This window comes from Mercenaria mercenaria, chromosome 6, assembly GCF_021730395.1.
Source record: "Mercenaria mercenaria strain notata chromosome 6, MADL_Memer_1, whole genome shotgun sequence".
Taxonomy (NCBI): Eukaryota; Metazoa; Mollusca; class Bivalvia; order Venerida; family Veneridae; genus Mercenaria; species Mercenaria mercenaria.
Window position 1 is genome coordinate 83,440,013 of NC_069366.1, and position 25,411 is coordinate 83,465,423.

At 36.0% G+C, this 25,411-nt stretch overlaps 1 protein-coding gene across 1 annotated transcript; it reads right to left on the bottom strand.

The window, feature by feature from the left end:
* Window positions 1-1,567: 1,567 nt before the first annotated feature.
* LOC123548370 (uncharacterized) lies at window positions 1,568-24,943 on the bottom strand. Its single transcript, XM_045335566.2, has 12 exons — window positions 24,812-24,943; window positions 21,174-21,271; window positions 19,143-19,211; window positions 16,095-16,185; window positions 12,612-12,974; window positions 12,139-12,222; window positions 9,161-9,339; window positions 8,355-8,471; window positions 4,258-4,450; window positions 3,605-3,781; window positions 2,647-2,853; window positions 1,568-2,155 (listed from the first exon to the last, which is right to left on the bottom strand). The coding sequence occupies exons 1-12, from the start codon at window positions 24,855-24,857 to the stop codon at window positions 1,815-1,817; spliced, it is 1,965 nt and encodes a 654-aa protein (XP_045191501.2). The 5' UTR covers window positions 24,858-24,943; the 3' UTR covers window positions 1,568-1,814.
* Between the last annotated feature and the right edge of the window lie 468 nt (window positions 24,944-25,411).

Sequence of the window (25,411 nt, forward strand, 5' to 3'; positions counted from 1 at the left end):
TAGCCAAGTCATTGGCGAATAGGCTAAAATGTTTAGGAAGCCGTGTCAATGGCAGATTTGGTGAGCCGTGTGTATTAAAGGCGAATCATTGGTGGGAATGGTTGAAAATGCGTACGAAAGTGGAATCATTGGTGGGCTAACTGAAAAGAGTGTATGGAAGTCAGGTCAATGGCAGATTTGTTGAAAAATGCGTAGGGACCTCGAGTTTCAAACAGTTTTTGATTTTATTCAAGAGGAGCATATCACTGTCTGAGATCTATTAATTCGATTGTAACAGGTTATCATAGATGAATGTTCAAATTTGTCGACATCAACAAAATATTTGCCTGTTTTGTTTGTGTTTCTTTTCTAGCGCTCCGCTATGGGCATACATAGACTAAAAATGAAAATGGCGCGAAAAAATAGCGGATTGTTTTACTCTGTAGAGTTTTTTTTCCTTATTCTCTTTGCAATCTTTTGCTTAAATCACATGACAGATCAATACTTGACATGTAGGTGGCATTTTCATAATGAAATGATAACATGGAAGAATTTGTCATGGATTCTTAGATCATAAACCACCATTACAATTCTCATTTTTAGCTGATAATTTGCAGTTTGTTTGTTTGGCTGAAAATATTTTTCTTGCATCAAACATGACCCCCACTTTTCTTTTGATTTTTTATTCAGCACTGACAATATGCTTCAAGCAAATGTAAGTTACAGACATTTAAAGAGGGTCCTGATGTGTGCTACAGCCATTGAAAATATGTCAATTTTATATAGAATAAAGAAGAACAACTATTTAGTATGTTGTAACCTATGTGTTGCAAAATAACACATAGTTTCAGTCTTCTTTGTTTATTAGGGAAACGAATCGTGTTGTGATAGAATACAGTGGTGTTTTGCTTCAGATACGTGACTATCATTGAACAAATTTGGTTAAAAGCAAAATAAGCATAATGTCATTTTACTGCATTTCAAAGATTTCATGACAAAACAATTTTCTATGTCACAGATTTCTGCTTAAAATGTGTAAACTGGACATTTATTTCCTGAAAAAGCGTCTGTGATACTTGACACAAATGTCTTGTTTATCAGTAATGAATGCGTAGTCTGTCACCAACTTTTCAGTTAACGTTGGTGATAGTTTATTCTTGAACAAATTCTCTCAATGATACTTTTACCAAACCATGTTATTATGTCATCGCTTCCCTTTGCTGTGAAACTCGGTACAACTTGAAATTAAACATAATGCTGTAATATCTATACTACACATTATTACATCTCCTATTACGGGTAATGTATCGCATTAACAAAGAGGAATATGTCCACCAATGAAAACCATTGTGGATCGTCGTCGGTGTCTAAAATTTGCATAATGTAATAAGTGTCTTTACGTTCTACAAAATGATATCATCAATATGATAGAATTGAAAAATAAGAACAGCAAAAATAAAAAACAAAACAAAAACAAAAACAAAAAAAAGAACAAGAAAAACAAAAAAAGACAACAACCCCCCCCCCCCCCTCCCCCCCACAAAACCCCCAAAAGAAACAACAAGCAAACAGATGACCCAAATTGCGATTCAATAAAGTTCTGAACTTTGCGTTGTATTCCCCCACCTTGCTCTCACTCGCAATGATAAAACTTATCAGTAATAAAGAAAACATGTATAGTCTGCAAATTTATAATTTTAATGCTTCATTTCTGTTTGGACAAAACTGAATATCACCCTCTTATGTTATCACAAAACTTCTTTTTTCTTTTATATTAGATGAAGAAATTATTTTAGCAATATATTTCTCTTTTAAAGAAATAGTGGTTTAGCTTTTCAGAAGTATGTTTGTGCCTTTAAAGTACCCTTTAGCCCAACATATCCTAGACCGACAAGTCCCACAATCAGTCCTAATTTTAAAGCTCTTATTCCGTATGTTTTGAGCATCATTTTTACCACAATGCCTTTATAACTGGCAAATTTAGCCACCATTTTCACCACTGAGGGTCTTTTCATTAATCTAGTATAGTACTCGTATACCACTGGTCTAGTTGTGCTTGAGAAATAACGAGTGTCGACTCCGACAAACTTTAAACGGAAAAATAAAGTTGTCGCCGTGATGTCTGCAGCAGTGAATGTCGGACCAAACAGCCAGGTAGTTCGACTTCCTTCGTGTTCTGAAAATTTATCCAAAGCAATGGATTAATAAAAGAAAAACAAACACCGAAATCATTTGGTTCCAGTTAAATTTGGATGAAGTTTTATAATGTATAAGTCAACATAATTACAGTGCTTTTGTCATTCCTATCTAGAATGGTTCGACATAGTCTCTGTGGCGAACTGGAAGCAATCGTAGTTCTGGTACTATATATGCGAGAATGGGATTTTCTTTGATATAAACATGTATGAAAAATATTTTCTGTCAAACAGAAATATAAGGAGAGGTTAGGGCGATCACCCAACCCAGATTCTACTATTAACATAAGCATGTGGTACTCTATTCTTTTAAACTGTGACTGAGAGATTTGCCTAACACAAGAATTGATCACGTGATTTTATATCGTTAGTCTTGCTATCTTGGGCTTTTACTGCTGATTCAAAGCGCGTCAAACTCTTAAAATAATGATCAGTACCAAATATACTCATTTTATTCTATTTCATTATCTACCTTGTTTTGTCTTTTTCAACCTTTTTTCGATTTCATCAAATATGAGTTCAAGGTCATCTAAACACTTCTTGATTTTGTTTTCGTCCATTATAGTTGCAAGCCTCTCTGACACCTTGACGATCTTTTTGTCAATGGCATCTTGAAGTTCCAGTGAACTAGTTCCTCGCTTCTTCCTCAGAGTGACTATATCTCCAGAAATCTTTTTCTCTAGAAAATATAAAAAAAGTCAATGAAATATTTCTCATACAAGTTTACTGATAGATAACATTTAATTTTTCCTCTGTAAAATGTTTCAAATTCCGAGGTTAAAGATAACTGTTAGTAATAAACAGAAAACATGAGAGAATTTAGTTTCTATACATTTATTCCCTTTAAAACTCCCTTTGTGCTAGCAAATATTGCAATAGAAATGTAGTGCCGTAAAACCAGCTTTAGTGGTCACCTCTATTAAGCAGCCAACCTGTCTTAAGCAGCCAGTGTCTCATTTCCTAAAATGGGTATTCATTCTATAAATTACCTGCATTAAGCAGCCACCTGCTGTAAGTAGCCACTTTTCCCCACTCACTTGGCTGGCTGCTTAAGACAGGTTTACTCTCTATGGCAGTGGCTTTGGCTAGGTAGGATCGGATTACTTATGGAAACACTTCTTTTATCACATTTTTGTTGGGTTTAACGTCAGACCGATACAATATTGTTGAAGATTGAATACTGCTAAAGCCGGTGCTAGGGGGCGTGGGCAGTGTTGCATTTTCCATTACTGCTCATGAACAGACTCAGTCAAACCGAGTCTGCAATTTTCACTGTTTGCCTTGTTCTCGGTGCTTCCGAGGGATCTACTTTTCAGATTTTATTGATATTGGAAAACCCCAGGTGCTGCTTAAGGCCTGAATAAGTCAGCGACCATAATCACTCGGCCACGCAGACCTCCTTCAACTTGTAGGTCTAACTATATACTTGCCCGCACTTTCACGTGTAAACATTGCCGACATTTCGATGACTCCGTCTTTATGTTTTAAATTACGGTTACATATAATTCCAAATGTAATTAGGTCGATAGGTTTATCATGGAGCAGTTTCCGGAAATCTCTGACGTCACTCCCATATTCAGTTTCCACATCTAGTACCAGTTTTGAATCTGCAATTAACAAATAAATTACTGTTCAGTTTAAGATCCTAGGAATTTCGTACAGATTAAGAAATAGACAGCTTAAAAGTAAAGAAAGGAAACTGTTGCGTTCCTATAATTATCATCAGCATTTTTCCTTTGAATATCCAGCTCAATGGAACTGCCTCCAGTTTAACATATATTGTGTGAACCTGGGCAATCGAACATATGTGGGCTACCACGTTACAAAGACCAAAAGATTGACAGAATTTATTTTCAGTGAATCATTAAATTAAACATTTACGTCTAGGAATTCAAATAATACACCTATGCACATGCACTGAGTTTGTAAATAGAACTGAAACAAAAACGTTAAGAAAAACATGAAATACGGCGTTAGTTTTTATTATAATGAAATGTTAATGTAACAAAACACATACAATTTCTGCCATTAATCACAAAATGTTAAGTGATTTTAATAAAAACAAAAAGCACAAATGGGTTACCGGAAGGAAACGTTTCATCGATGACGTCAATAATAGTTTCGGACTCAGCGACACATTTTCCGTTTATTTTCAAAACTGGAACTTCTCCATTTTTGTTGATAGCTAAGTACCAGTCCTGGTTTTGTTCTCCTGCACGAATGTTTACAACATGTTCTTCGAATGGTACATCCTTTTCATATAATGCGAGCAGTGCCTACAAGTAAGATATGTCTTTTTGTAAAGCTTTCGCCACTGCCAATGTTGTACTGATATTGACAATGACAGCTTCCATTCATAAAATGTCGAAAACTACAATATACTAGTATATATTAAGGCTGGTTCTCATTCTATATTCATTCTATAGCAGTCTCAGAATGTGACTTTGCCATTGGTCAATTTTAAGATTGTGTTGTGAAAAACAACAAAGTCATGAAAAAAAAAATTCCATTAAGATGCTGGTCTCAAAACTCAGCTGTATCACCCTAGACACTGATTTAGTGCAATTAATGTCGAAACTATTCTTTTCTTTAATAGACGCTGCTTATGATCAAACGTGCAACGTGGCCGCAGTCATTGCCTTTTTTAAATATAAACTGATATACTTAAGTTAAAATGTCACTACGTGTCATGATAAACACATGTGTGGACTGCGACTTGTGGATACCGTAGTCGGAAAATTTATATTTTGGAGTAACTGGTTAACTGTCTGTTCAGATCCTAAGTTTTGTTCACGGGAGATAACTCCTGAGACTATTCAAATTTTGTATAAATATGTCCCTTTTCTTCCGTCTCAACATAAATAATCAGATCCAAAACTGACGAAGTCAGAATATATAAGAGAAATTACCTAAAAAAATTATCTAGTCGGCAGCTAGGTTAATGGTCGAAATGGAAACAGTGCTTTAATTTGTTTGAATAGGTAGCTTTAAACAAACAGATAAAATGGGTCAAATGAACGTATGAAATAATGGGGTAAACTAAAGCTATGTATGTCAATTCTCAAGTAGAAGTGGTATTAACTAATATGAAAAATAAAACTAAACTGTTGATTTTGCCCATCATTTTAAAAGACGTCTCAAGCGATTTACTATGACTTTACAATGTACAAATGTATAAGAGATTAACGTTTTAACAAAATACTTTCATATGCAGAACACGATCAGAAACCTTCAAACTTGTGTAAATGTTTTTATTCCTATTTGACAAAATCATTGATCTCATACTATTTTCTTGTAATGCCTCTCTTTTTTCATTTCATTTCATTACATTTAATATACAGTATCGTAACTGCTTTCCAACGAGGTAATAATAATAAAATGATTATAATGCTACATGTAATTACGCAAAGAATTAACAACCCAGAGCACGCTGTTATCATTAACTTTTGTCTTGTATTATAACTATCAACAAAATGGTTAGACTCCTCCTCCTCATCATCATCATTCTCGTCGTCATCGTCATTATCATCACATCATCGTTATTATGTACGCTATAAAACTTATACCATATCTAAATGTTTAAGTTTTAAAATATTGCACACATTTTCACATCTGCGTTTGAACTGTAAGAAATAGATCAATACAAATATGTTACATTCTTACCTTAAGTGAATAATATGAACTTGGAAAATAATATATAATTTGACTTCTTTGCTTAATTCCATCCTTTCCGTTGAAAGCTAAATAACCGATAAGAGCGACAATAGTGACTATAGTGAGTCCAATATTTTAACCCAGAAGCGTCAATGTGCCAAACCGTAAGTTTACACAGTGTACAACAGTGACACAGATTTGCAATTGTAACATCGATTAAAGTTAGTTAAAATTAAAGAATAATATTGTTTCATTTCAATGAAACTAGTCATTCGAGTATTCGCTAAAATTAACAAAGCCACAAGACATATTACCCAGCCAGGGTCTTTCTCCGGAAATACCGTTTATTCTGTTTCATTACATTAAGAACATGCCCATTGTTGAAAAAAGAACGAACATATCTACATTCATCTATCATAACATTAACATTCCATGTAGAACCCCAAATAAATGTTTGTGAAATTAAAAGATAACTACTAATACTTTTAAAACCAATAATTATATAAGTATATTTAACACACATTGGTGTTATTAAGTCTTTCAAGTGTCCAACATCTCAAGAAATTCAGTGAATCTAACCGGCAAAAAAGCTTTAACCGTACTAAGTAACATATTCACCATATCGTATTGTATTGTACTGTTTTAAAACCAAAAAGATTGGCAGAATAATATTTAGCTATTTGCTTAACAGGTACAGGCATTTTAACACCCTTTATACTGTGGAAAGCAACAGTAACCTGTTAGTATAGCAGGAACAGACATATGAATAGATGAGAGAGATTGCAGGGCGGGGAAGATGACCTAATTGTTATGATAGACACAGGCTCGTGAAGAGGCCGATGATTATAAAAAGAAAAAAATACAGGGCTAGAGAAAATAAGTGATGATAGCCCGATGGTTATGACAGAGGTATACGGAGACTATTGAAACGATGAAAAACAAAGACAAACATCAAACAGGGAATGCCACGTACCAAAATCGCAGCCTCCCCAAAACGAAACCTACAGCACGCAGACGTGCATACCATAAACACACACACATACACGTGCACATACACAAAGCCAACACACGAGGACAAAACGAACAAACAAAGGAACACACACACACATACACGCGTACACACACAAAGCCTACACAAGAGGACAAAACGAACAAACAAAGGAACACAGTGGGGCACCGCCTTGGAACGGTCAGTGGCAAAAACACCACTGGGGAGCTTAAACCGGCTTATGGTGCGCACCCAACCTCACTCTTACCCCCACCATGTTCCAAAGACACGGGACAGTGTAAATAAAAGTAATCCCCTCCAGGTGAATCTCTAACACACGTAATGGAGAATTACCGGATAGGAGAAAAAATAGAAAAAAAAAACAAGTAGAAATAACCTGTTAGCTATCAATATAGCCAAAATATGGACTGATGATTAGGAAGAGGTGGATTAGTACAAAGAATAAACGTATTACATGGTGGGAGAAGAATAGCTAGAAAAATTCTAAAATAGACGACAGGAATAGACTGAATAACTATAAACGTAAGGAAGTTCAGGGCGAAAGAACAATAAATGAAGATAACAGTGATCATAGTAGCAAACTGAAACTTTTGAAAATGTGGCATACTGTAAAAGAAAAGGATTACATGGAAGAAAAAATACCCAAATGTTCTTTTTTTACGGCGAAATTTCCTGATTCATGTTTCTCGCAAGCCATGTAAAGTAACACGCAAAAGCCACCAACCCATGGCATGCACAATATGAGGAAAAACAAGTACATGAACTGTGTTTATCAAAACTTGAGAAAGGCATCGAAAACTGTACTCAAGTGATAAAATAAATTTACACAATAATATCAATAAAATGCACAAAACCGATTTTTACAGATAAAATGCTGAAATTTAGTTTTTCCAATCCAGTAAAACAAATTTATCAGCACTTGGGATATCCGAAGAAGAGTTTGCCGACACATGGTAAACATTCAGCTGAGATCCGCATGTCTGTATAGCTGCCTTAAATAGACAAACACAAACAATATTGATGGATGATAGATTCAACATAACCAAAATATATTTTCTAAAGACCTCTTTAAATAATTATTTTAAATTAGTTTTTTTCCCTGATATATTGTCAAAAATATGACAGATCAGGTATTGTTTGTGTCCAAATAATAAGATGAGTACTCTATCTTTTAAAATCTTCCTAGGAGACCTGCAGACAAAGACGTCCCTCATTCCTATATCCACTAAAAGACTATGTAGTTGACAACACTTCTGTAGTGCAGATGAAGAGGTCATCTAACAACATCAAAATTAAACTGGACGCTTAAGGGATGCGTTTCTTACACTGAAGTGTGCCCAATATTTTCGTCATTTTGAGGCAAAATATTGCTATCCGCGAAGAGACTCCACTAAATAACCACGGCAAATAGAATTCCTTCCTTATCCCGGAGTGATGCATTTATCATGGACGGCATAATGAAATGCAACGACTGAAGGAATGAGTCACCACAATTATTGTTACATTTGATGGCTTACCTGAAATCCACCCATTTCACATTTTACAAAGACACCGGCCACGGCGGAGCCCCCGAACGCTGTAGTTAACACAGCTATAGCGGTGTAGTGGGGTACACTTGAGCAGTTTTCCATGACCTTTAAATAAGCAGATCGACTGACGCAAAATTGATACAATTTGTAATTTGTCTGTTAAAAAACTTCGAAATACGTCATTAAATTTAAGATACACTCTCATACCTATACTTTAACTTATTATTTTGAGCTTTCCGTCAGATATTATAGGACAAGATAATATGTTAAGCGCTCAAGATACTTGATTTCTAAGAGAGTGTGTCCATAACATCCCACAGCCCTTAGCTAGAGATCTTGTTATTAAACGTTACAAGATATAACGAGCGCTCGACAAATTAGCATGATCATCGACATATCGACTCTTTTGCTTTTTATTTATCTAAGCGCTCAAGATAATATTTCTCTTCGAGGCAGTTAGTCGAGTACTCAGTGTAGTCTAATCTGCAAATGCGATTTAGAAAGACTCCTTTAAAAAAAAAGTTATTTTTCGAAACTAAGAAAATACTTTCATTTGTTTATAGTTGCAAATAGAAAAGCAACAACAGTTTAAACATCCTTATAGCCCGTAGAATATATAACATAGTTATCTAATGTGTTGGTTTCTTATTTGAAAAATGTATACAACTAGAACGGTATTATGATGCTTATTGAATATCTACTTAAATTATAATTATATTTGATGTTTAATGTAGGTCACGAACGACACGATAAATCTAGAGGACTGTTCTATTAAGGACAACAAACCAAAATACCTTTGTTCCAGGTATCCACTTCGTAATATTAGGAGCACCACAGTATTTTTGAACCAGTGCCTCACTGGGTTGGTATGTACTATCGGAACATGTTGGGGTACCCGGATAAGATGCGCTACTTCCTGTGACAACGCTGGATAATACACTCAAATTGTCACAACCTTTCGGAAGAATGTTTGCTGCAAGAATGGTAAAAAAATCGTATTTCTACAAATGTAAGTAAGTACCATTTAAAATGTTGCATATCAGAGAGGCCATTACGAAAAATTATGATTCTATTGTGTTTCCATATCGCACACTCATGAATGTAATAGTAATTTAAAATATATCCTTTGTTTAGGGTGCAGGTGAGGAACGGGGATGATTCAATGTTTTTTCATCAATTTCAGTTCAGAGGACCGAAGCATTTTCTTAAATAATAGGGGGTTTGAGATTTCAACCTTCGCCTTCCCCTTCAACGTCTCTCATATATTTATATTGGGTAAAACGTCACCGATATGCGTGTATTTAATTTAAATAAGACGTTGCTACTAAAGTTTTCCTTGTAATATTGGAGAGTTTGAGATTTCAACCTTCGCCTTCCCCTTCAACGTCTCTTGCGAAGTTAACGTATGAAGTTGAAGTTCGATTAAAATTCCTTGAGTTTTCAAATTTTAGAATGAACCTTACCTCGTTTAATCCGCCCATTCAATTTATCCGTAATTATGATCGTTTTTTTTTCGTGCATTTTGATATTAATTGTCCAAAAGGCACGGCAAGAGGTTTTAAAAATGAAAATTTAATAAAAACATTTCAATTAGTATAATTATCGCATGGATATTAGTGCGATTACGATAAAAAGCGAAACAATGTAAACAATGTAAAAACTCGTTCTTGTTGCTCCAAACATTTAGATTTTATATAAAATGATGTCATTATACAATGTACGATTGTAAATCATACATTAGAGGAAACAAAAATGATAATCATATCGACGTACTTTATTGTTGATGGTGTTCTTGAAAGATGATGCAGTTAAATATTTTTCAAACAAAAACATGAAACACCAACTATTTCAAATGCATTTGTCGAAATACTTTGAAATTAAGTTAAATATATGCGATAAAGCAAACACAAAAGGCATGACCATAAAATATAAAGGACAGATTCATCCGTCATGCTATTGAGTTATTCATAGTTTTTCTTAAATGCTTTTTTCACTTTGAATTGGTACTTTGTACATCGATTTCCTTAAAAGACGCGTTTTACATGTAGACACTCATAATTAATGTACCTGATGAATGTTTAACCTTTTATAAGATATGTTGATAACATGAGTCAATAAACACAAGTTATGAATACATGTAACAAGCGCATTGAAACAAAATGTAAGATACTCTCGTCATATCATACGTGTTGGCATCTTGACACTCTGCATGGCACTGTATAATGTCAAACTCTCAGACATATAATCGTGCCAAGTCACCATGTGTCTAGCGAAACAGTCAAGAAGTGTTAGGTGGAGACGGAAATTGTCGCACAAAATAACATGTTGGCATATGCATATAAAATTTAAGAATCAAAGGGGTGATTGACCCACAATGCCCCTCTGCCAGGCTCTGGGTCCGTGCATGTAAAGAATGGAGTTATCACATACGGCTAACAGGAAACTTCTCGCATCATGATATCATAGATCTGAAATTGTCTGATACTCCAGAAGAATTCTGGATATGATTATCATTTTTGTTTCCTCTAATGTATGATTTACAATCGTACATTGTATAATGACATCATTTTATATAAAATCTAAATGTTTGGAGCAACAACAACGAGTTTTTACATTGTTCACATTGTTTCGCTTTTTATCGTAATCGCACTAATATCCATGCGATAATTATATTAATTGAAATGTTTTTATTAAATTTTCATTTTTAAAACCTCTTGCCGTGCCTTTTGGACAATTAATATCAAAATGCACGAAAAAAAAAAAAAACGATCATAATTACGGATAAATTGAATAGGCGGATTAAAGGAAGTAAGGTTCATTCTAAGATTTGAAAACTCAAGGAATTTTAATCGAACTTCAACTTCATACGTTAACTTCGCAAGAGACGTTGAAGGGGAAGGCGAAGGTTGAAATCTCAAACTCTCCATTGAATCAATAAGAACGTACTGAACAGGAATAGTCTCGTGTTAATTTGGGCTAAAAAGATGTAAGGGAAACCTTTGTTGTTTTATCTTATAACAGCACAGGAATATACTTTTGATTATGATAATAATAATAATCATAGGAAACTTCGATGAGAAAACGTATACTAGTATCGTAAAACGACTTTTCCTGTTCACCTTGGCAGAATTACACACGTGGAATACGGAATTAAACACATAATGTTGATAATCATTATGGGTCCATTACTTTAAAAGTGATGCATACACAAAAATATTGACTGAAAGGCGAACAGTGCAGACCATGATCAGACGGGAGACAATCAAAATCCCCTTGATCAAAATCCCCTTCACTGAAAAATGATAGGGTGTTACAAAATCCCCTTCATACTTTTGCAGGGGGTATCATAATCCCCTCTGTGATTTTTACTTATTTCATCAAGTTCAAATACAACTATATACAACTTAAAAGTCTATTGCATAAAGCACGTAAATACAATGCCTTTAGCAAACATAATATAATTTGGAGCAGTAATATCTATATATCTATAATGTTAATCACAGAGGGGATTATGATACCCCCTGCAAATGTGTGAAGGGGATTTTGTAACACACAGTCATTTTTCAGTGGAGGGGATTTTGATCAAGGGGATTTTGATATACACTCTGATCAGACTGAACGGATGTGCAGGGTGATCTTGGTTTGCACTGGTCGCAAAGGCAGAATCACTTGTCGCCATAAAGCTAATGGTTAAACAATATGAAAGGAAAAGGGGCGAGGCCGACTTTGAAACTTTAGAAATATTAATGTTAAAGATGAAATAGCCTTTTACATTTTGTTGTTGCCATCGGACTACTGTTAGAATGGTTAGAAGCTAACATCGTTGTCTTCGTTGCTGTTGTTTTGATGAAATTTACTGAAATAGGAATTCTACACATAAGTGAAATAAATACTCATATACAGATGTAAATATTATATCACTTCAAAGCTTTAAGATCCCTTTTAAAGCGTATTTATTTTCTTTTCATCGGAAAGTCTCAAAACGGAACAATTTATGAAGCCCTGATATTTCTCTCCTTTCTCAGTAGAAAGATATCCTAGATCTGTAAACTATATATAATGTATAAAGATTGAGTAAATACACGTCTTAGGGTGAATTCTTAATTGACTAAAGGAAGACTATAATGTAAATGACCCTTTATGTTGTGTAGCATGCATATTTACTCAGAAAGACATCAGCGGGGTTGTGCATGTTTCCCTTAAATATGAGTAGAAAAAACAGAGAAATAGACAAACAGAGCTTACTTTTTGTTGTTGCAGACGCGTCAGGCAATGTAGTTTGTGTTGTCATCGTAGATAATTCCGTAGTTGATGGTGCTTTTGTTGTCCTGGTAGCTGTTATTGTATGAGCATGGGTTCTATTCTCATGATGTACTACTGTAGTTCTTGGTGCTCTTGTTGTTGTTGTATGAGAATGGGTTCTATGCTCATGATGTACTGCTGTAGTTCTTGGTGCTCTTGTTGTTGTTGTATGAGCATGGGTTCTATGCTTATGGTGTACTGCTGTAGTTCGTGGTGTTTTTGTTGTTGTTGTATGAGCATGTGTCCTAGGCTTATGATGTACTACTGTAGTCCTTGGCTTATGAGTCGTTGTTGAAAAGTACTTAGCTGTAATCATAAACCACTTTGTCAGTCAAAAACGATATTATGCAATGTTAAAACCCATTTTCACCCTTTGTTGGAGATTTTGGGTTGTAGGAACCAGCCAAATTTACCTACAGGCTTAGCTGTTGAAAGGCATATTTGAAGGTCGTCCACAACTGCAAGGGCTTGAATTAAGTCATGTGATAGACTGTCGAACTAAAGTGCAAACTTCAAGGCGGTATTAATTCTGCTAGAGATATTTGTAATTAATTGCATCAAAGTGTACAATCTAAAGAATCATTTTCTTATTTCAGTCGAAAACAAATGATTCTGGATTAAAAAAATCGAAGAAGAAAATCCTGGATTAAAAGAACTAGAAAAAAATGGAGACTACTCAGCAAAATTTAATGTAGGCTTAAGTGACTAGGTATATTTTATCTCCTGAAAACTATGAAATTATAACCTCTTAGCATGTATTAGGCATGCAGAATTATAACTGATCGATTTGATCAAAGCCGCTAATTTGTCAATGACCGATTATCTTAAAAGAAAGACATGCCGAAATGAAATCAAGATGCTCCAGGGGCAAGTGTGACAGTTTTCTGTAGTGAAATTTATCAACAAAACAATTCTTTTTTTTTAAGTTAACCCACAGAAATTCAAAATGTGAGTTATGTTGATGAAATTACTATATATTTCTTTTAAAGAAAATGCGTGTTTGCACGATATGTTTTGGCAATAAAAATGACTTAGAAATCAATCACTCAACATTATGTCATGTTTTTAGTTCTATCTCTTATTCTATGGCAGTTTTATCCTCAGGCTGTAAATATCAAATAATCAAGGCGCGCGTATGGTTAATCATTTGATTTACCACGGTTCAGAGTTCGGATGACACGAGCTGCTTTAAGATCCAAGCATCTGTAACCATGGTAATTCAGACATTTAACCACGAAAATACTTGCTTATTTCGCAATGTTTTAATCTGAACTAGAGATAAATACAATGCCATGTGAATTTTTTACGTCATAATCACAATATTCTCTCACAGATTCATGTTTCAATCGTTGTTTAGCGCTAATTTTTAAAAGGTTCGATTTGTCTGTCAGTAAAACAAAGACGGAAGTCAAGACATGAAATTCGACGATCAACAATGTTTGACGCACCGTTGAGAAAATAACATAACGTTAAACATCAACTTGTCACATGACTTCCGTTCCATAAGAAACTGATCATAATGTTAGCACGATATTTCAATGAGCATGTTAAAATGAAAAAAATAAATAAAGAAACGTCCTCTTATTGTTTATCGCTTAATTATCCACATTTTGTCGTTGAGATGCTTTGGTATTCAATCTCTTTGGTTAACGCCCTTGTATTCTTGCGCATCTAAACTAAGCCATGTTTAGGCTTAAAATAGTTCTGCACGTTGTAGGATCGGATTAAACCTTGATTTTTTTAAACTTCAGAATATACTTATAAAGTTCGGCAAACAAAAAGGTAAACGTCGTGCACTCATTTTTTTGCAAGGTTCATTTGGAAAATGTTGATCTCTTCCAAGTTTTCTTCATGGGAGTCAATGGGAAAAATCACAATTTTAATAACATTTTCGCGAATAGATTTTTTTTCCAAAATGTAGATTGTAATGAAACTTCTCACAGTCGTATATAAAAATTTGACCTATAACATGGTGAAATAATGTTTTCAGTGAGATATTTGCCAATAATTACGGAGATCCGCGCATTTCAAGCCTATTTTAAGATATCTTTTTCATGTTTTTGGAATTATTTAACATGTCAGATGTTTAACATTCATATTATAACTTTAGAAAAATAGTAAAATTGCCTTTGTAATAAATTTTCTAACCGATTGCCATTCATTCATAAATAATTTTCATTTCCGTACGCCGAATCCAGGCTTTAGCCTATTCTACGTCATCCGGATAAATGAATGGCTTGTGAACACGATAGAGACCACATTTTGCGATCAACTTTTAATAAACTTGTACACAACTTGTATTGGCATAATATCTCGGTACCTTTCAAAAACTGGCCAGATCCCATCAAAGTTTCAAAGTTTGCTATGTTTGGTTCGTGAGAATGATGGGACCACATTTTGCAATCAACTTTAATCAAACTTGCACATAACTTGCATTGGCATAATATCTCGGGTCGTTTCAAAAACTGGCCAGATCCCATCACGGATTCCATAGTTATAATCCCTTAAATGACAAAAGTTTGCTGTTTTGGCTTCTGCAGCCATATAGAGACTCGAATTATGGTTTGATTTGATACCAACTTGCAAAATATATTCATTAAAGGGCCAAAATTTGCTAGTTTTGGCTTGTGGACACGAGAGACCACATTTTGCAATCACCTTTAATCAAACTTGCACACAACTTGTATTGGCATAATACCTCGGTCCCTTTCGAAAACTGCAGATCTGTCAGATTCAATCATAAGTTCAAGAGTTAAGGTCCCTGACTGAACCCTGAAAGAGCCAAAATTTGTTAATTTGTACCTTTTGAAGACGATAGAAGTGACATTTTATATCTTTTTTTAACCACACTTACACACAACTTAAGTCACAATAAGATCTCGTTTTCTTTCGAAAACCTTTTAGATTCCGTCATGGGTTCTAGAGTTACGGTCCCTGAAGTGGGCGAAATTTCTATTTTGGCCCTTTCAGCCATATAAAAGTTTCATTTATGCTTTGATTTAAAACAAACTTGCACAAAATAATTATTTTGATGATCTCTAGGCCTGGATCGAAACTGGATCATGTCGGGTCAAAAACTTGGTCATTAGGTAAAATCAAAAGAAAAGCTTATTAGAAACCCAGAGGCCACATTTATGACCCTATCTTCATGACACTTGGTCAGAATGTTCATCTCGTTGATTCCTAGGCCAAGTTCGAAACTGGGTCATATTGGGTCTAAAACTAGGTTACCTAGTCAAATCAAAGGAAAAGCTTGTTAACATTCTTGAGGCCACATTTTATGACCACATCTTCATGAAACTTTGTCATAATGTTTATCTTAAGGATTTCTAAGAAAAAGAAATATATAGTTTTAAAAAAATTAATAAAATATCATTTTGGTGCCAAAATGATGTGAAATTATTAAAATTATCTAAAATTACTTACAGCACGTGGTTTGATCACATCCCGTGCTGTGACAACATTCCTTGCAAATAACATGAATGTGCTGGTGTCCGTACTCAAATTTCACACATTCCTGAACATCAAAATATTTGCATTAACTTTTAAACTATGAAATACCGGTAGTGTCCTCACAATTGCTTTTGTACAGAAACAGGTATCATCAAATAAAACATATTACCTCATCATAGATACACCTGTACAATATATAAATTTGCTTTACCTACCGTAACCTATCTTTTTAAGTTTAACGAAGAATTTGTATATTTATCTATGGTGACCGGGAGGCCGCTAAAGCGAAACAAGAGGGCCAAAATGGCCCTGTATCGCTCACCTGTTATCATTGCACTTAAGGACAAGAAGGTCAAAAAATCATAATCAAGATCAATCAAAAGAATTATGAGAAAATATAGTTGAAATATTCTTAAAGTTACTTCAAATAAAATTATTTTCAAATTAGGCCAGTAGTTTCATGCCTGAAGGATTAAACCAGATGAGGTTAGGAGCAAAATTTTGACTGATGAAGCCCAAAGGACAGGCACAACAACGGAAAGAAATTAAAAATAAATCTAAGTCCTCAGAAAAAAATCTAAGTCCAAAAGACAGGAACAACAAAGGGAAGAATTTAACCAAAATTAAAAAAAAATTCTTACAAGGTACAGATATGTCAAAATACACCTAAAAATTGGAGGTACCATCCATATTGAACCACAGAAAAGTGGCCTCGATTTTTCCCTACGGCCAATAATAAAACAGTTTCTTAAATAAGCTATTTATAGTAACACAAGAGGGCCATGATGGCCCTATATCGCTCACCTGTTATCATTGCACTTGAGGACAAGAAGGTCCTCATAAATATCTAAATCCAAAGGACAGGAACAACAAAGGGAAGAAATTTAACCAAAAAGAAAAAAAAATCTTACAAGGTATAGATATGTCAAAATACACCTAAAAATTGGAGGGACCATCCATGTTGTACCACACAAAATTGGTCTCGAATTTTCCCTACGGACAATCATAAAAAAGTTATTAAAAATAAGCTATTTATAGTATCGTTAAAGGGAAGTAATTAAAACAAATATTGTAAGTGAACAAAAGAAGGATCTGCCAAATAAATTGTTGACATAAATGAAATTTCAGATCAGTATCTTCATTAGTTACGGAGATATACCCATTTTAATTCGAAATAAAGGGAGGTAATTCGACATAAAATCAGTCCATACTTATCTACCCTGATTGTCTCAGTCAAACTAACAACAATAATGGATTGGATCTGATTTGTCATGGAATCCAAGATTTATCGTTGTTGAAGATATTTTGGAAGTTTGTATCAAATAAAACCATAAATGAAGTCTCTATATGGCTGCAAAAGCCAAAATAGCCAATTTTGGACCTTTAAGGGGCCATAACTCTGGAACTCAGAAAGGAATCTGGCCAGTTTAAGAAAGGAAGCAACATCTTGTGGTGATACAAGTTGTGTGCAAGTTTGGTTAAAATCAAATCATAAATGAAGCTGCTATTGTGCAGACAAGGTCAAAAAAGCTAATTTTGGCCCTTTCAGGGGCCATAACTCTAGAACCCATTATGGGATCTGGCCGGTTCAAGAAAGGAACCGAGATCTTATGGTGACACAAGTTTTGTGCAAGTTTGATTAAATTCAAACATAAATGAAGCTGCTATTGTGCAGACAATGTCAAAATAGCTAATTCTGGCCCTTTCAGGGGCCATAACTCTGGAACCCATAAAGGAATCTCCCCAGTTCAAAACAGGAACCGAGATCTTATGGTGATACAAGTTGTGTGCAAGTTTGGTTAAATTCAAATCATAAATGAAGCTGCTATTGTGCAGACAAGGTCAAAATGGAACCCATAATGGAATCTGGTCAGTTCAAGAAAGGAACCAAGATCTTACGGTGATACAAGTTGTGTGCCAGTTTGGTAAAAATCAAATCATAAATAAAGCTGCTATTGTGCAGACAAGGTCAAAATAGCTAATTTTGGCCCTTTCAGGGGCCATAACTCTGTAACCCATAATGGGATCTGGCCAGTTCAAGAAAGGAACCGTGATCTTATGGTGATACAAGTTGTGTGCAAGTTTGGTTAAAATAAAATCATAAATGAAACCACTATCGTGCAGCAAGAAATTGTTGACGGACGGACGCACGGACGGACGGACGGACTGACGACGGACGACGGACGAAGGGTGATCACAAAAGCTCACCTTGTCACTAAGTGACAGGTGAGCTAAAAACGAAACAAAACATATTGTCAGAACTGTTCAGGCGACGAGAGTGGTAATAACAAATATCAGAATTGACAAGTATATAATATATTTTTCTTTGCATTCATGAAAGCAAATATTTTTATTTTGACATTCCAAATCAAACCAGGGTTGTTCCATTTTCTTTCTGTTGGAGACATTTGCCTAAGAAGGGTGGGGCTTTACAGTTTTAAACATAACACATTTTTTTTGCAACTGTTGCAAAAATATTAGAGATATCAGTAACTACTCCATCTAAAGAATCTAAAGAAACTCTCACTTCCCTAACATTGTCTGTGAGGTAATCAAGTTTTAAAGAAATTTTTTCAATATTTTGAAGAACAAAAGAGTTAATAAACTCTCAGGTAGCCAAACAGGTTTAATAATAGGATGTTCCATTTCAACTAAACAGAGTTGAAAAATTAGTGTATAATTATTCGGATTTCATAAATTGGATAGATTCAGAGTGTACTACTGTCATTTGGAACTTACTTATTATGTGTTTTATTTTGTTTTAAAGGTTACCTTATTTTAAGCTTTACGGCTAAATACGTTTACTTCCGGTTGTTATCGTTGTTATGTTTATAAGTAAACTTTATGTTCAAATTTTATTCAAATCTGCCATGATTTAGCTGAATAAAAAACAAAAGAATCAGGTAAGAAGTCAGAAAGTTCTTGAGTGTATTATAAAGTGTGACGCCATGAACTTCAGTTATAAAAAAGAGACATAAATGAGAAGGACAAAATACATTTTATACATGTTTCTACACTTACGTCCTCAGGTCCACAGCGGTATATGAACCGGTACTGCCCATTCCTAGGATGAACTTCAGTTATACATGACTGAAAATATGTTTAATATAATTAAAATGTGAGCATATATATTAATTACCTTGGTGTAAGACAATGGCTGCGTATCAAAACAATAGGGAAAAATGTTATTGTTAAGTTTCCTAAAAAAAGTAGGGCTAAAGCAGGATTTCTCTTCTGGCAAAAAGTAGGGATGGTATTTTTTACTTACATGTGTGAATCGTAATATTATTTTTTTTTCTATTGCAATTGTGAATTCTTTGATTTTGCCGCCAGCGTGAGGTTTTATAGGCCCGAACTTAGTAAATTTGTATTATCTCGTGGACACAAGGAAACTCCATGCCACTTTACTTGTTTCCAGATCCAGATCTAAAAGCATGGATAGTCGGGGACTAGTGCTAGGGAAGGAGAGGTGTTGGGGAGAGGAGGGGGATACTCCCTCACTAAAATTTGAAATTTTGCATCATCAAGCCGTTTTATGACCAACGTTAAGCAGAGCTAAAATAGATGAATGTACAATAAGATTGAAAGCACTCAATACATAGCGACAGATGTTAAGGGAATCATCAAATGAGTGGTTATTTGGGCAAATCCCCAGTGATCGCGCCACCAGAAGGAGAGTAAGGACTACTTGGCACAGCGTTTTTTTAAGAAAATCATAGTTACTTTGTCTCAGAGTTTGTGTGAACAAATAGAGTCACAGGTAACAGTATTTACATAAAAGACATAGAGATTCATTACAAACGTACACGTACAAAGAATAACTATTCTGAATTATTTACATTTTTTTGCGTCTCCTGCTCAGTTTAATCCACAAAACTAGTTAAAATGACCAGCGTGGAAAGCAGAGGCCAAATTTTATGGCTGTGACTAAAACAGATCTGGTGCGACTTTGATATATTACAGACTTCGGTATATACCGGATTCAAGCAATTTTAACGAAAATACTCCCTAACCTTTAGTCAGTATATTATGCATATTATACACTACATCTGTGTGGACATGCAAAAAAAATGCGTAATTTTGCATGCGCTCCAACTGATAATCATTCCGGGCATGCGCAGAACAGCTGCACCAGATCTGTAATGGGAAATATCGAATTTTTATATGTGAGCAAACATAGAAGTAGAAGAGCCGACTTGACAGTCCCTGACAATCAACGTCATTGAACCTAGGGCTATGGCATTACATACGTATGTCTCTTGTACATGTGTAGGCATGTTTTTATCGTTATTTATAGCGTCCTTTATTACACGACTGCTTATATATTGCCGGTCCGTAGTCTGTGCTCTTGACCGGGTTTATAGCTCAAAACAATTTTGCTGAGCTAAAAGCAGAAACTGAAGAAGAAACTTTAAAAGTTATATTTCATCCCATGTAGTAATACATTTATCGACTGGCTTGCTGGTCAGTAGTTAAAACTATTAGCCCTAGGGTCTTTTGGACATCGTGCAAATAGTTTATACTATTAACCGGAAAGCAGTTCAATAAGACAACCCGTCGCAGTCATATAACACGGGTTTAGACGGAGCTCAATTGGTTGCCAGTAAAATACAGGATGCAGTACAAGTTCTGACCCATAACTTTAAGGCTCTACACAATCAGTCACCTGCCTATATAAGAGATATGATAGAAGTGTATAAACCGGTCAAAAGGAATGACCATCAATAATTTGGGATATAGCATTACGGTGATTCAACATCAATGTGGCTGCAACACCATCCGGTTAAGGATTTTGATTTTGATTTCCTTTTAATAATGGCGGACGACCCAGCCGATAAAATGTAAAAGTCTGGTACACTTTTGTTAACACGACCTTGATTTGTTCAATAGTATACGATTGATTTTCGTATCTTGTAAAGAATCTTTATGTCTTTTTAATTAAAAATAAATTTGAAAACTAAGCTTTAAACGAGGCAAAACTTGTATTGTCTTTTTTTCTGTCTGATTTATGGTACAGTAATTCAGGTTTGCGTGAATTAAAACATTACTTACATCTGGACAGTTCTGGAAGTGCGTACACTCGTCTGGACCTCTGACAAGATGAGGGCAACTTCGGCATTTTTTACCGTGCACTGGCATCCCTGATTGCACTGAAATAAAACCGCATTATACGTGTGATCGCTTTAAAATAATTTTGACATATTAAACGCTTACCAAAACTGAAAATAAAAACCTGATGTATATGAAGTCAGCAATGAGAAGTAGATAAATAAAAAGCAAAGAATTTGCTGAAGCATCAGTAGCAGTAGAAGTAATAGCAATAGCAGAGGTAAAAACGTAAAATTGGCAGTAACAGTAGCAATACAAAAATAAGTACTGAATGTACAAGTAGATGAACAAGTAGAAGCAGAGAAACAGTAGCTTTAGGAGAAGAAAAAATGTAAAATCATCAGTAGCAGTAAGCAGCAGAAAAATAAATAAACGCGTACTGAAGCAGCAGTAGCTGCGGTAGCGGTGGCAGCAATAGTGGCAGTGACAAAAACGTAAAGCTGGCAGCAATTGAGGTGAATTGGACTAGCGGCAGTGGCAGAAGAAAAACAAGTGGCAGCAGCAGCAGTGCAAGTAGAAAAATGGTGAAGTATGCAGTAGCAGTAGAAAAAATATAAATGTTTTGGCAGTATCAGTAGCAACAGAGCAGAAGTAGAGGAACAAGCTGAAGCAGTAGCAGCACTAGCAGCAACAAAAATATAAAGTGTGTAATAGCAGCAGCAGGAGTAGTAGTACAGTAGTAGTGGAACAAACAGTAGCAGCAGTGGTACAAAAATTGCGAAATCAGGAGTTGAAGTAGCAAAAATGTGGAACTGGCAGTAAATTTAACAGCAGCAGCGGCAGAAAAACGCGAAATTGGCAGTAGCAGTAGAAGTTGAAGAATAAGCAGTAGCAGTAGAAAATTCATGAAACTGGTAGTAGCAGTAGTAGTGGAAATATGACGAAACATCAGCAGAAGCAGTACAAAAATCGTGAAACTGGTAGATACATAAGTAGCAGTGACACAACTGTGAAACTGCAAGTAGCAGCAACAGCAATAGCAAATAACTGTAAATTGGTTGCAGCAGCTGTAATAGAAGACCAAGCAGTAGCATCAGCAGTAGCAATAGAAAAATGGCAAAATTAGCGGTAGCAGCAGTAGCAATGACAAAACTGAAACATTTGTAATGGCAGCAGCAGCAGAGCAGCAGCAGCAGCAGCAGCAGAGCAGCGGCAGCGGCAGCGGCAGCAGCAGCAGAGCAGAGCAGAGCAGAGCAGCAGCAGCAGCAGCAGCAGCAGCAGAAGCAGTAGAGCAGCAGCAGCAGCAGACCAGAGCAGATCAGCAGCAGCAGCAGCAGCAGCAGCAGAGCAGAGCAGAGCAGAGCAGCAGCAGCAGCAGACCAGAGCAGCAGCAGCAGCAGAGCAAAGCAGCAGCAGCAGCAGAGCAGAGCAGAGCAGCAGCAGAGCAGCAGCAGCAGCAGCAGAGCAGCAGCAGCAGCAGCAGCAGCAGCAGCAGCAGCAGCAGAGCAGAGCAGAGCAGCAGCCGCAGCAGCAGCAGAGCAGAGTAGAGCAGCAGCAGAGCAGAGCAGCAGCAGCAGCAGCAGCAGCAGCAGCAGCAGCAGCAGCAGCAGCAGCAGAGCAGAGTAGCAGCCGCAGCAGCAGCAGCAGCAGAGCAGAGCAGAGCAGCAGCAGAGCAGAGCAGCAGCAGCAGCAGCAGAGCAGCAGCAGCAGCAGCAGCAGCAGCAGCAGCAGCAGCAGAGCAGAGCAGCAGCAGCAGCAGCAGCAGCAGAGCAGAGCAGCAGCAGCAGCAGCAGAGCAGCAGCAGCAGAGCAGAGCAGCAGCCGCAGCAGCAGCAGAGCAGAGCAGAGCAGAGCAGCAGCAGCAGCAGCAGCAGCAATACAGCAGCAGCAGAGCAGCAACAGCAGCAGCAGCAGCAGCAGCAGCACCGGCAGCAGAGCAGAGCAGCAGCAGCAGCAGCACCAGCAGCAGCAACAACAACAGAGCAGCAGCAGCAACAGCAGCAAAATTAGCATTTGTAGTAGCAGCAATACAAAATTGCGAAATCAGCATTAGCAACAGCAAAATGTGTAAGTGAAATTGACAGTAGCAGTAGAAGTTGAAGTATAAGCAATAGCGGTTGAAAATCATGAAACTGGTACAAGCAGTAGCAGCAGAGATATGTCGAAGCTAGCATCATCACTGCAAAAATGGCATTGGCAGAAGCAGCAGCAAAATTGTGGAATTGACTGTAACAATAGTTGCAGAAGTAAAGAAGAACAGGCACTAGCAGTATAAAAAAATGTGAAACTGGCAGTAGCATTAGTAGCAGCGACAGCAGTAGCAGACAGATGTAAAATTAGTTGTAGCAATAGCAGTAGCAACTGTTGCCATTGCTACTTCTAACTGCTTCTGCTGAAACTGGTGCTTCATCTACTGCTTATTGGTATTGCTACTGTCCCTGTTGTTATAGCTACTGTCATACTGTCAATTTCATCGTGAATTTTGAAGAATAGATTTTAAATATCTTAAACATAATTAGCATGTTGATAGCAGCAAAGATCCGCGTCATCCTCCCGCTCTTTTCCCCTTAACTTTGCTATTAGCTTCTGCCACCCTTAAATTCCCTGTTTTTGATCAACCAACAATTCATATAATATACTGCGGGATTTAGAAGCATTTCTTTTATATTCAATAAAATTATTCTTGTATTTTTGATTTTGTAAAAAAAATAAATGATTGTTAATAAAAAGTTACTGGTTTCAGCAGGAAGTCTCTAAATCGATGAGTTTTTTTTATTTTATACCATTCTTTATTTACATAACTATACCTGATTAGTAAAATTATTTCTATTGATACGACATTCACAGACAGATACTAATGAATTAATTCAAGTTTTTACGCGGTCTACTTTTATCTCGCGAGATGAAAACGAGAACGCGATTATATGGCAATGCCCGGATAAATATAATGTTAACCTAACAAGAACGTATAGCTCTGTATAATGTCAAATGTGACATATCTGATTAGGCCTATGTGCTGATGGATTTAGTGATGACTGCACACCAGTATTTTATAAAAAAAAAAAGACACTCGTGTACCCAAAATCCTGCTTTCAAATTTGAAACTGATGTGTATAAAATTAGATCTATACAAACTTATGACTAAACATTGTTTAAATCTGAAACTTACTGTAAAGTAATCTTACCTTTAATGTTAGAAGTTAAGATAAAACTGCCCCTGCTCTATCTGACCAAGGCGGGAAAAATCTCTCCACCCCATTGATCTTCTTAATCATATCCAAATTTTCACCTCATTCAGTTAAAATTAGTATGGTTAAATTCCTCTCAAATGACCAGCTTAGTTTTAGCGAATGTGAGACTTTCGATTATTGTTAAAGATCCTTTAACTTTTTCAGGAAATTGTCGACGTTTTCCGGACTAATGTGTCGTCATCAGTGCTGACGTCACAATCATGCCTGTCCCACGAGGAAGCCAAAGCCTAAGAAGCAAATTTCAAATCATCTGAAATAATCGTGAAAATGAGAGGGAACACTGTGTAGAGACTCTCTGTACGCCCAAACGGAAGTCGCCAAAAACTAGACCAAGTATGTGTAGAATATTGTCAAATAAGTATTATCTGAAATAATCGAATAAACTACTTACAGCACGCTAATATCAAAATGACTACATAAAACGCCATCTTGTCCATCGGAATTAACACGTATGTCAAAAAATTGTCATATATCAGATGACCCCAAGTTCAAAATTTCAACCAAGGTCAACGTTATCAAAATCTTTGTAACATGTTTTATCAGTAAAGTGAAAAGGCACTCACCTCCAGATTTTGGCTAACAAAGATCTGTCTTCAAAATTAAAGTTTGGTCATATTACATAGGCGTAACCAGGATTTTTCGGAGGGGGTGCGAGTTGACAAGGGGGGTAGGTGTAGGAGGGGGTAACCCCCTTCCGCAGGTGGGGGTATGGGGGCCTCCTCCAGAACATTTTTAAATTAAGAAGTCATTTCGTGCGATTTGGCGTGTATTTGAAAGTTTACTGATGGGTAGATATGTGACTCATTTTGCGCTATTTTTCTGTGAATAGTACATAATGTCTTTTAAGTTCACGCAGGTGGAGGTATGGGGGGCGGCCCCTAGAAAATGTTTAAATTTAGAAGTCATTTCGTGCGATTTGGCGTGTATTTGAAAGCTTATTGATGGGTAGATATGTGACTCATTTTTTCGCTTTTTTTCTGTGAATAGTACA